The sequence below is a fragment of the Lutjanus erythropterus genome, chromosome 3 (genome assembly GCF_056507025.1).
Source record: "Lutjanus erythropterus isolate fLutEry1 chromosome 3, fLutEry1.hap2, whole genome shotgun sequence".
In the NCBI taxonomy this organism is placed as follows: Eukaryota; Metazoa; Chordata; class Actinopteri; order Lutjaniformes; family Lutjanidae; genus Lutjanus; species Lutjanus erythropterus.
The window spans coordinates 35,366,449-35,379,978 of NC_139319.1; the positions used below are offsets into that span (position 1 = coordinate 35,366,449).

Consider the following 13,530-nt stretch of genomic DNA (forward strand, 5'->3'; position numbering starts at 1 on the left):
ACAGCTTTAGGTTCACACTGTTTTCTTTGGCAGCATCAATTCTTCTGCCAAGCAGAAAAGCAGCAGACAGGGGTTTTGTCAAGGATGTCAAGACAGAGTCGAGAGCCTATCTTGTGTTTAAGGATAGTCATTTTAAGTGTGATAGTGTGATGTCTTATACTGTTTTTACACAAAATTTGCATGTATATGTAGTTTTTTTTAAATGTGGCTAACCCTGCTTAAAGGGCTATTGACCCTTTTCCAAGAACATGAGTTTGCCTGTCAGTATTATACTGATGTGTCTCTGGAAAGCTGAGACTCAATTTGCGTGTGCAGGAGAGCAGAGAGAAAGGCAATTTTAGTGTGTTCAGCTCTCAGTGCTTTTGTAGCTTCTAACTGAATCTCTGTGGTTTCAAGTTAAGTTTCTCTATTGTGTTGCTGTTTTTAATTTCAGGTATCAGCCTTATTTTACTGTTTCAGTTGTATAGGAGTCGTGTTACTGTGTTACTGCTGGTGAAAACCCAACGTTTTCCGCAAATCGAGCCACGCCAAGTCAAGCCAAGCCAGCACATGTCTGGAAAAGGAGCAAAGGTGTCATAGAAGACACCAGTGGAAACAACAAGCCTTCCTTTATTGCCTCTGCCGAAAAGGAGGCGAAAAATAGTGTTCACCCGGGTGTCTTTTCTCATTATCTGCCAACTGGAGCTGCAGTGGATAAATACCTGTGACTACTACAGAGTCATTTGTCCCAGAAATGTGGACTGTACACTTTCTCTTTGAAGACAAAAGCCAGATGTTAGTGGGTGTCAGTGGGTTTTTTTGCCGGGACCAAAAGGAGCTTTACACTTGTCAATGTGAGACAGCCTGGCTGAACCTTCAGAGAGCAAACCTGTTTAATCTGTCACTCCTTAAACAAAAATAAATCCTTGTTTATATGTCTGCCCACCCTTGACTCCTGCTATTGTACACCGTTATCCTATAGTCTTAAATTTCATGCACTCTGAGATTAAGGTCCAGATAAATCAGTCTGCCTGCAGGTGTGCATGTGTGTGTACATTATGATTCACATTTAGCCACCCTGTGAAGGCTGCTGCCACTCTGCTGGCTGTCACCAGCACCACCGCAGCAGAGATTGATACACGCGAGGAGGGAATGTGGAAAGTTGTAAATGCTGCTCTATACGACACAATATGGAGTAGTGGCCATGGACCGGATGCTCCTTGAGTGTACTATTTCTTTCAATAAATTCTGAAAGCTAATCTGTTATGTAACACAATGCTCTAAATTTATAGTGGTTGAGAGATCTGGTCATGTCAGGAATGGCATTAATCTCACAAATTAACATATTTCTCTTTTGTTTAATCTATTACCAAAAAAAAAGTGGAGCAACAGTAATTTCTGGTTTTCTAGGGAATTACATGCTGTAACTAATCTCAAAGTCTTTGATAGGGGTGCCAGGCAAGCTGCACTGAAGTGTTAGGTGGCAGAATAAACTACTGTTTACCAAGAAATAGTTATACAGTGAAGTGGTTACTTTGGAGCGAGTCAGGCTAGCTGTCTTTTTGCTAAGCTAAGATAATTGTGGCTGGCTACAGCTCAATACTTGAGGTATTGATCTGCTCATCTAACTGGCAAAAAAGCAAAAAATTGTATTTTCCAAAACGTTATAGTATTCTGTTACATATGATTCAGTCAGTTTTGTGTGAGTGGTGACCAGGATATATTCAATAATATACATTCTTAATTCCACCTTTTGAATACATTTCCCCTGATAATAAAAACCGGTGGTACTCCATCACCATGTTTTATTAATGAGTCATTTTCCCTTGTTTTGGCAGTTTAAACAGACAGACGTAAGTGCTAAATCATTAGATTAATGAGGCGCTCTTCTCTTGTCAAAACAACACATTTAAAACTCATCTCTTCCTCTGTCTCTCTGTGTCCATCTCTCTTTGTCACAGCTTTGATATCAGCCGGCTGCTGCACCAACAACTGTAGAAATGTCAAGCTATGGGACAGGTAAGAGCCCCTCTCCACCTTGTTTCTTTTTCATAAACCTCTTTTCTGTTAATTAGACTCTTTTGGAAGAAGAAGAACAGCCAGTGAAGGTCATTGTGTATTCTTTCCACAAGGGCCCATAATCCTGTAATTAGCTCCCATTATTCTATTTTACTATACAGCGTTTAGCTGGAGTCTCGAAACCTGTTTACATTTAACAGTCGGCTTGGAGGGTATTTGTCATTTATATAAAAGAATGAGCGTGTTGAACATTTCACTCTGTTTTCTTGCTAATTTTGAGGTGATCAACACAAATATCTCTGACTCATATTCTGTTGTGATCCTGTGTCATTGCAGGGTCGGTCCAGTGTACCGGCTGCACATGACTAATGTGTTTGCATGCTTGGTCTGGCCCAGGTGTAATCACAGTGGGTTTACAGTGGGACTACAGAGCTAGAGGTGACCCTATCCTGTCCCCACGTGTATCCTACATCTTCAATCAGGCCCCGGTGGGAGGGCGGGGTGGCTGTGTTAATATTTAATGACTGCAAGACAAGACATACCTCCCCCTAGAGGATAGTCGCGCCACCCCTGGCCAGAACGCACGTAACCACCTACATGCGATCATGGGCACAATTCTCGCATCTTCTCATGGTCGTTCTCCCATATATGGCGACTTTGTCTACCTGTGGACGGACATGTCTTCCTCCTCCTCTTTCACATTAGTCTTTTCATCTCATCATTCCTTATATGCACCGGTGAGTCAGGTGAAGAAGAAAGTGTACTTTATGTCAGAGGATGACTTGCAAGCTGAGAGAAAGGCAACAAGGATGTGCTAACAATGCAGACTGAAGTCAGGTCCCCTGGCTCTCTGCTGCGGTGGAGACAGACGCAGGCGGGAACAAAAGGATCTGTCACCGATAAGAAACACAAAAGCCTACAGTGATGAACATCTTCCTCACTAAAACACTTTGTCTCTTTCATTTGCTTCTTCTATCTATCTATCTATCTATCTATCTATCTATCTATCTATCTATCTATCTATCTATCTATCTATCTATCTATCTATCTATCTATCTATGACAAGTTGTAACTAATGTCTTTATTTGTGGGTAATAAATCACCTGCTAATGCTTGCTGTTCAGTCAAAGAATCTTTTGGGGTGCCAGATTGTGAAAACTCCCCTTGGCTGGTGCATCTGGACCAAAGTCCTTTTGCTAAACATTTATTACATTTTTTCTCAATCGTTCTGGCTCATTTTTCAAAACATTCTCTAAACTGTAAGTACAATTGTCACAGCTGTTTCGTGGGACACCACAACTTTATTGCGTATGTACACAAGGTAGTAACTCACCCAAAATGTTTCACTGAATCTTAAAAAACTAGTTTTTGTGTCAGTAAATTTGCTAATGCCCCCAAAATGAAAAGTCACATACTTCTTATATAAAATCTCTGTATCTCTGTTTTGTTGTACTTTTTTGTTGACTGACTGCTCCCTGTAGAAGAAGGTCATATCTGTCTCGCTAAATGCTGTTGTGTATCATACTGAGCTTTTTAGATTTAGATTTCAACATAGGTGAAGGTTCACTGGGAAAAGTCAATACTGCACATTACTGTAGTACACATCTGCATGTATACAGTAAATGTATTTGTGTAGCAAATTATTACTTGCAGGGGTGTGGTGGTAAATAGGATAAACTGTAGTTTACCCACAATTTTACCATTTATTGATTGACACAGTTTATATGGAAATAGATGAGGAAACAGTCAGCCTTATTTCCAGAGGTGATAAACTGAGTTTATTTGGGTTTCTTCCTCACTAAACTCCTGGTTTACTGTAAATAGAAAATGGCAGGTGAGTTGCCAATTTAGCAGACATCGCAAACATTACATGCCATGCTGTGTACGTCAGATTTTGATCATTTTGCATGTGACGGCTCAAACGATGAAAGAATGTTTGGAAGCTGTGAAGAGTTTCACAGTTTCACTGAGAATCAGCTCATCACTTTTGATCAACAAAGCCATGTGCAAGTGGTTATTTTGCAAATTATAGGCAATTGTATTTACTCTTTTGTGCACTTGTGCCAAAATGTGTGCAATTCACTTTAACGAATGAAAAATTCCAGTCTGTTGAGAACAACAAACATGTTGTTCAGAGATCTGAACTAAATGTTTTGAAAATTATTCTCATTCGAGAATTGAGCCGAAGTGAATGAGCAAGACTGTAACATTTACAGCTGCAGACTTGATGGATTATTAAGACTCTTAAAAAAGATCACCTCAGCCTCTTCACTGTCAGTGTCCTGGCATTGAGTATACTGACTCACTGGGACACTTGAAGAGAGCAGAGACATTGTTAATGTTATTAGTAACACCTGTGCTTTTGCTGCTATGACAAGTCAGTATGACTGCTGTGAAATAGAGAATTAGGTTGGGATTTTATCTGTTTGTATTGCTAATGGTTGAGTATTCATCACCGTGAAATTGAGTAATACTTCCCGAGAAATGCATTGCCATGCAGAATATTAGTGGCGCCTTACATTGTAGTCAGTTATTCAGAAAAAATAATTGTGGTCTCCACTTCCTATTAAAATAGAGGTGTAATCCTGCCTTTATGCATTTTCATAAAATGTTAGTATTGCATTGTTTTTAAACATGTGGTATTAAAAAAAGTTTCTTCAAACCACGCATGCAGGCAAACAGCGGCTGAGGTGTGTTTATTGTGTGTCAAATCAGTCAAGGATCAATAATGCCTCCAAAAATTACACCGCATTAATAAGATCTCTTCTTCTTTTTCTTCTTTTCCTGTGCAGCTTTGATGCCTCCTCTTGACCCCAACTTGACCAGCTAGGCTCCTCAAATGAAAGAGGGGGGGTCGCAGTGGTACAGCCCTCCTGCGTCTCTGGCCTTGACAGACACGAGGGCCCCTGGACGCCACCCTTCACGGCTCCGGATGGTGTGTTGTCCATGACCTCATCCGTGTCCACAGCCCTGAAACAGCCTGCCTCCATGTTTTTATTTCTACATATCGAGAGTTTGGGAGAAGTTCTTTGGGGAATGCTATTACTACGGTTGGTAAAACTCGTGAAGACTGCCACAGCTAAATGGATCAGAGTGGATATATCTCCCTGCCAACTGTGACACGGCTACCTCCCGGAGAGCGCCCCGAGGACGGGAGGGACGCTGGGGATCGGTGTTAAAAGACGAGGGGAGAGGACTCTGCACTGTTTGTGCCGCTGCCCCTCTGTTTACAGCTGCAGATCTATGTTGATGAAGCACATAAAGTAAACTTTCTACACCCTGCTGTCCTCCATTATTTTCCCACACTCTTCCCTCTTTCTCCTGTTCCCCTCCCTGCTTTCCAACTCGCCCCTCCTCTCCTTCATCCTCAGATATCCATCATCCTCAAAGTGTGTAGTGAGACTGGTGTAATCTAATGTTCTGTCTCTCAGTCTCCGATTCCAGCAGATCACGATTGCCATTGTCTTCAACTTTTACAGCCATTTCAACTGAATTTAAAAACAAAAAAACATATTTGTCAAAGATGTTCTAGCAAATGAAAAAAAAAAACAACCTCTTCCTGTGTCTTAAACCAACATGGTCACCATTACTAGCTGCTGACAGATGTTCTAGTTCTATAAGATGCAACGTTCAGGTGTAATTTTTCTTTTTTGTATTATCTTCTTTGCTCCCTTAAAGCGCCTATATTGAAGCTGGGGATAAGATTATACGTTTCTCCATGTTGTTTTTTACAAGGAAGTAAAGTCCAAGTAAAAAGTAGATTATTGGATTAGTTTTCTATATATCTATATATATAAATATAATATGATTATTATTTTTGACTTACTGGTATTAGAACTATTATATGAAGATGCATATGATATATATATCAAATAATAAACAGACTTCTTTATGTAAAAGTGCATCACTTGTTCAGGTTTTATTTCAGTGTGCTGAAGTGACTCAGAGGTGTGTGTGTGCTGACCTTTGACCCTACATCAAAAATACATATTTTTCCCCTTACCTGTAGTGCCATCATATCATATATTTTTTATTTTTATTTTTTTTTCTAGTTCTTTCATATGAATTTAAACTACCTATGAACTGAATACAACTGACATATAAACATCAACAGTATATGTGTGTTTGTGAAGGATTGCATGTTGCAATTTTCTGATATTCTGTGTCCAGAAAAGAATATCTTGTTATAATAATTATTACATTATCTCTATATCTGCAAATACAACGGCAGAGCAGATTAGGAAGTTATTAAGTGACATTTATGATCAGTTACACAACAAGGCTACAGGTTTTACTGCATACTCTGAGGCGTTTGAGGAAAGCACGGATGAAACAGACAAGACAATGCTCAGCTTGTCATTTTCATCAGCGGAATACAAATTGGAAGTGACAGAAGAGTTACTGAGTTTGTGTCCAATGGATTGTTAAATAATGTATATGAAAAGCTATAGACGCCGTTTTCAGTTTTTGTTAAGTAAGATGAAAATACGTCAGTAATGGAGACAAAAAAAAGAAATATTACACTTTCTTGCAGTACTAGAGAATGTTTAAGTGGCCATCCCTATGAGGTGACAATACCATCATTGGCCCCAAGACAATCTGAGTTTGAGATCCTTCATCTAGATGGATGAATAACACTGCAGGCCACAGGAATATGGTGTGTTATTTATTTGTGGGTTGAGCTGTCCTTTTTAGTGTGATAAAGAAATCAAGCACTAGCAAAAACACATCCTGACCACCACATGTTGAACATGAAAGTATCACATGTTGCTGCCTCTCATCCTGCCAGATCAGAGACAATGGAGCCAAACTAGACAGAATTTCCTGTTGAGTCACTGGAACAGAAACAATCCGTTCCCCTTCCTCTGCACTCATCACCTTCCCTCACATCCTGACCAACAGGCTCACTCCAGTTGTGCCATAATATCCATTATGCTACGAAAGATTTCTGACACCATTGTGTGTGTATATGAGTGTGTGTGTGTGTGTGTGTGTGTGTGTGTGTGTGTGTGTGTGTGTGTGTGTGTGTTTGTGTGTGTGTGTGTGTGTGTGTGTGTGTGTGTGTGTGTGTGTGTTCATAATCTGTTTTCAAGGATAAAGCTGACAATGCTGTTTTGTATATTTGTTAGCATTACAACATATCCGATGAAAAGACCAAAACTAACAATGTGTCAGTCAGTTTCTGTTCTTTCCAGCTTCATGACTTAATTACGCACAGCAGAGATCATGTGATGGGTTGTGTGTTTCAGTGTGTGTGTGTGTGTGTGTGTGTGTGTGTGTGTGTGTGTGTGTGAACATGTGTGCGTGCCCAACAGGGCTTGCAGCTAATCTGGAATACCAGTAACCATTGCTTATTTTAGGAAATTGTATTAAATTCCATTTGATGTACAAAAGGGCTCTTAAACCAATTCAGTTTTTATTCTGTTTAAATTTTATGCAGATTTGACTCAAAACAAACTGCAGTGCCCATGTTTATCAAATGAAGAAACATGGTATTGCATCAGAAATCATCAAAATACAGAACATCACCCCACTGATCCTATTTATAAGGCATGTATTTGTTATGGGTAAAGCTTCGTATTGGAGAAATAAATGAAAGTCAGTACAAGGTCATCACAAATACCAGTGTGTATTAGCTCGTCCACTGGGCTGAAGAATTACCAGTACACTCACAGTACGAGTGAACGCAAGCTGGGGCTGATCTGGTTTGATCTGATTGCTCAGAGTGATTAGGGTTTACTTATTTGCCCCAGAAAATCTCTTTAATGAGGGTTTGTGCTGTGCTGGTGTTCACATCAGATGTCTTGGCGCGGCTGTTACATATTGTCCTCCTATTGGAAGCCCTGCTGGGGCGTCTGGGGGATCTGGTGGCTGATGGAACTGAGTGATCGCCTTATCCGTAAAGCTGTAAAGGAACTGTTGTTGCAGTGCAAATAAACTCTGCCCATACGTGTGTGTGATATGGAGGACGTTGCTTACATGCAGAAAAGGAAGGAAAGTTATTATTGTTGGTGATGTAGCATATTAGTTACAGTAATAAGTACAGAACATAGAGGAAAAATATTGGAATCAGTGCATTATTTTAAGTGTATAACTATAATTATGTGTATACAGTAGGGGAGACCAGGGAGGATAGTAACACTTTTTGTTAGAGCATCAGTAACTTAGAGGTTTGTCATGCTATAGATCTCTCAAACTTTGAAACGTGTCACCTATATTTGTTAACTACAAATAAAACTGACTTGGACCTCTACTACACAATTACAGATTATGTGAGTTCATGCCAAATACAATACATGATTTAAGATCCACACTATCCACTTTATGAAACAACTTTACTGGGGTTAATGGGGTGCAGGCTCTGTGGGTGCACAACTGACAATATACACACTTGACCCACAATGAACTGTTTTAGCATGTGGGCTTGATGGTAACATGGATGTAAAGCATGAAAAATTAAACAAGAGAAATAGCTACTTTAGGTTATGATAGTCAAACCATTGTATCTACATTTTACATTTGTATGTCCCGCCCCATTTTGCTCTGTGTCCCAATAACAGTTGAGCAAACTTGGTGTCCCGGTCAACTTTGTCCTGTACTATAAAAATAACATATTCACATCTTAAGTTTGCTAATGTAAGCCAAATGCTGGCTAGCTAACGACTGATCTAAGATAGACTGATGTAGATTTGCTAGCTAGTTAGCTGGTCTTTAAGGTAACATTAGCTAAATTAAGATGTGATTAAGCGTATGTTACTTTTACAGGTCCAACAGGAATGTCTTAACCATTTTCAAAGTCCATATGGTGAATACAATCAAATCTAGCAAAAAACCCTTTACATTCTTGCCTGAGAATCTTTTTTTTTATCTTAAAATCCACAATGTTGCTTACAGAGACATTCTGTGAAAATAGAAGTGTACCATATTGACAATATCACTGCAGCACTTTTCTGATTGGTCGAACTGACAGTGTTAGAACTGTCCCCTGTCTTTCTTACAGTAATAAGAAAGAAGACCACAGAGAGAAGAGAGAAGTGTTGGAAACAGTGCATTATTTTTTATGTGTATAACTGTATGTGTGGTAGTAGAAACAAGCAGTGTGTTTTGACCATTTTCTGATTACATGATATATTGTCAAGATGTGTTGAGCTGTATGTTTTGACAGTTTATAGATTTTCCGTGTAAGTAATTTCCACATCTCCTAGGTCTCCTCATCCACGTGTGTGTGTGCATGCTTCTTCTGTGTTCATGTGTGCATTTATGAAGGGGTGTGGAAGTGAACGTCCGTGACCATGTGCGCGTTTACGTGCTGTTCAATATGCAGAGTCATGTGGGTGGTGTGTGCATCTCAGCCAGCCAGACAGCGGCAGGTTGATTAAGACACACCCCCGCATTCTTACCCAGGAAGACAAAGAGAGGGAGTGTGTGTTTATATTGATCAGTGTGCATCTGTGCACATTTTGCTGTTGTGGTATTCATGTACAATAAGTGTGTTTGTGCGTGTGAAAAGTGCACTGGTGAGCTGCAGTTAATATGTTTGTGTGTGTGTGTGTCTGTGTGTGTGGGTGAAAGCATGCAGCGCCACTGATCTGCTCTGCTGCATTGCAGCATGTCCTGCCCATCCCGAGGTCGCCGTCGTCCTCCGCCAGGGCACTCTTCCAAGGTCGCAGCAGGTCAATCCTCCCCATCTGCATACCCAGCCGATGCAAGGGTAAATCTATAAACACCACACCAAATCTGTCGGCTGTCAGAGCAACGAGACACCAGTAAGAACCAGAGCTGGAGGTAACCAGACTCAGGCTGCATGGTCTCAATAATCTATCAGTGTGGAGATCAGACATGTAATCTACTCAGATGACTGGTCGATCAAGCGGGAAAACCTATCAACACAAGATGAACTACTGCAGCACACACATTCTACATGCAAATGCATGCAGCTGAAGTCAGATATGGTGACACTTTGACTTGGCAGCTGTTTGTCTGAAGGAATTTACTGTCAGCCTGTGGAAGATGAGGACGTTTATGAGAGCCATCAACAAGCATGTGCAGCCAAGGATTTATGTCCCAAAATGTCCTATTGTTAATTCATCATGAAACAAGGATATTATTGCAGCATATGTTACTGACTGAGATAACATGGAGAAAAAAAGGAAATAAATACTTTTGCTACATCAAAAATGACAACACACACACACAAGAATATGTAAATGCATATGTACACAGAAAACACAGACACGCCCCTTGGTAGAATGACTGTTTTACTGCAGGACAAATCTTAAGTTCAAGGACAGAATCAAACAAATAAAATATCGTCCTCCACTGCCATGGTTACAAGTAATTGTACAGTCCAAGCACAGAAGCCCTGAGAGCCTCCAAACACAATTTCTTTTGTAGAGGAAAATGCTAAAAAGGTTTCTTCAAGTATAAAATCAGCAGTGGCGCTAGTATGAAAATCAGATGACCTGCACTATTCTGGGCAGGAGAGGGGCAGATGGGTAGCCCCACAGGTGAATCAGGGTTCAGTCCTGTCTATTTGTATTGCTAATGAGTATTAATCAAACATGAACATGAGTAATGCTTCTGCAGTGATGACCTGCCACTTGGAATTTCGTTTAAATAAAGAATGACCAAAATGCATAATGAAAAAGATAAATAAATGCAGGATTTCATCACAGAAAAGCTAAATGTTGCATTAACAGCTAACTACAGTTCACAGTTGCAGTCATGATAACATTGTATTCAACGGGGTAATTACTGAGATCTGGTTAAAACATCAACATCACAACTACAAAGTCGGAGAGGGCAAGTTCAGCCAGATTATCTAGTAATTGGAAAATACACACAACTACAGCAAGTACAGCTGGTCAAAGGTGAACATGCATGTTTGTGAGCTGAAAAAAAATCTTAAAGGTTTGTGACAATAATGTTGCTTTCTTTTGCAAGATAATTTTCTAAACCCATAAAAAACACTTACAGATTTTACTGGACAGCAATGTTTTAATTGTCATTGTACGGCGGCAACATAACAATAATTAATGTCATTATGATGTAGCAAATGACAACGTGAAATTATTGTGACAATGTGAAAGGGATCACTTCTAGTGATTTATTTATAGAGAATTTTCAACTGAACCTGCTCAGCTTAGCTTGGTTCACTATTACCGCACTCACATTGTTGTTTTTGGCTGCAGCAGGTGGCTGTGTTCAGAAAAAAACAACAACATAGTGGTGAACATAGTGGAGCATTTAGCAGACATAGAGCCAGATATTCCCCTCAGAAGCTGGTGGAGACCAAAAACAGAGCTCAAAGTGAGTGAATATTGCCATGAATATTGATGTGAAAGTCTAAACACTTGGACAAGAAGACAGCGTAAGAGGCTTTATGCAACACTCCTAAGTGAACACATTAGCTTCAAGAAACATTTAACTTAAGGGACAAACTCAAGTTTGAAACTTAAGGTGATTCAAGCAAGCTGGCACGGGTTAAACTGTCTGTCTGGAACTGTGTTGTTTGACTGAAATTTTTTTTGCCTCGTCAGATTTCTGCTGGCAACATTGCTGCGTTCAACTAACTAACTTGGTGAGTATGTCATTATTGCATATTGAAATGGTGGCCAAATCTATAACAACACTACCTAACTTGTAATAAACATAACAATAAAAGTTGTAATAAACCTTAGATTAAGGTTCACCTAAGCAAGTAAACCTGCACTTGGGTTTACTGTATGTCAATTGGTTCTTCATCCAAGACCCTATCACACATCATCCTTATGCAAAAACAAAAACAAATAGCACCCCTGCATTTGCCAGTTTTGCAGTTCTTTCTGTCACTGAAGAGTGTGAGAATTCGGGTGTAAATCAACCAAAGAGCACCCAGGGAAATGCAGTTTGTGACAGCAGACTGACTTCCCTTCTGACTACGTCTCTTGCTGGATGTGGCTTCAGGGAGCTGTTTGACAAGGAGTGGCTCGTTGTACAAATACTCAGCCTCAGCTCATCTGCCAGGATGTCCAGTGTTTTATTACATTCACGCAGCGGGAGGATTTCAATGGGCCTATCAATGATTTATTATCTAGATACAACGGAAACAAACAAATAGATCCCTCCTGTGATTTACTGTAACACAGCAAAGTTTCAAATTTCAGCTCATATGTGAGACCATCATTTATTTATGGAAATGGGTGGCATCCCAGTGAGCCTCCTGTTGTAAAATGTAAACCATGTCAGACAGGCCAGTGCAGGAAAAGGAATTAAAAAAGATATAACAACTATCACTTATAAAATCCTCCCTGCACTCTGACTGTAGGCACTCTGGAGACAGAAAGAAATAAAGAACTATTTGCAAGCTGATATGAAAAAAAAGCACATATGCATGAGATCTGGACAGGCATTTTATTGTTTTTCATATCTGTGACTCACAAAAGGAGCATTTTTTTCAGTGCACAAACACTTTTGTAAAGTGATAAATGTCTTCATAATGCTGCGACTGCACATGAAGTGAGGAAGCAGTGAGTGCAGGTGATCATAAAAACACAACCCCTCTGTGATCACGGCCAAACGCAGCATCAACGCAGTCTCGCTGTCTCACAACAAAATGTGTTTAACTTCTCACCCCATGTAGGTCACCAGGAGAATCACGTCGATGCTACATGCGTCTTCGACTCGTTTGTTAATGACCCATCTTTAGTACAATAGGACTTAATTACATCCTCTAATGACTTCACACACTAAGGCTAATGGCCAACAGAGATAACAAATCTCTCATTACCACTCTGCCCATATCTTGGCTGGAATGGAGGACTTATTAAACAAACTGTGCGCACTTCATCGTGGGGACACTTGCCACATTAATATGGGTCCTGTTAGAGTGGGACGCTAATGTATTTAAATATGTCATGTTGTGTTGTAGTGCCATTACATAAAGCACACATTTTACCACTAGTGAGGGACTTGCACTGTTTGTGATCGGCACTGCGGTGGGGTCGCATGGTAAGACAGCAAACTGTCATGGGAAGTTGGCAAACTATTTTAATCCATATTCAAGGTAATAATCTGTGAAGATGTCATGCGGATTCAACAAAGCAGTGCCTCAGCTTTGGGAAAAACAAACTAGAAAGATATAATCACACATTTCTGCCAAAATTACATAATCTTTTAAATCTATTCTATTAAAAGAAAATTATTAAAAAGATTAACATGAATCCAGATTCAAATCTACATATAATATCTGGCAATATTAGCCCTTAGGATAAAGGAACTCTGCTGAGTGCAATGATGCCTCCCACAAGTATCTTCAATCAACAGTTCATGGGTTTGGTCATGGTATGAAAATCCATTTAAAAGTTATGTGTTAAAACTGTGGCCACCAAAGGGTGGGGAATTTTTGTGGACTGACCAACAGACCAGTCAACTGACTGACCAACAGAGCGATGTAGAGCTGTTGGTCACAGCAAAAAAAAAAAACATATTTTGCTCCAGCATGCAAAGCATTCTTCAGTTTAGATGCCCTGTATGGTTTATCCAGCTTGCAGT

General features: G+C 39.9%; 1 protein-coding gene across 1 annotated transcript in view; it reads left to right on the forward strand.

Moving 5' to 3' along the window:
• Positions 1-5,902, forward strand: part of ccdc85al (coiled-coil domain containing 85A, like) — a 29,679-nt gene extending 23,777 nt beyond the window's left edge. The window contains exons 3-4 of the mRNA XM_084715933.1: positions 1,941-1,998; positions 4,791-5,902. Of these exons, the coding sequence (XP_084572059.1) occupies positions 1,941-1,998; positions 4,791-4,809 (77 nt within the window). The 3' untranslated portion in view covers positions 4,810-5,902. The remainder of the gene's footprint in view (positions 1-1,940; positions 1,999-4,790) is intronic.
• The last annotated feature ends 7,628 nt before the right edge of the window (positions 5,903-13,530 follow it).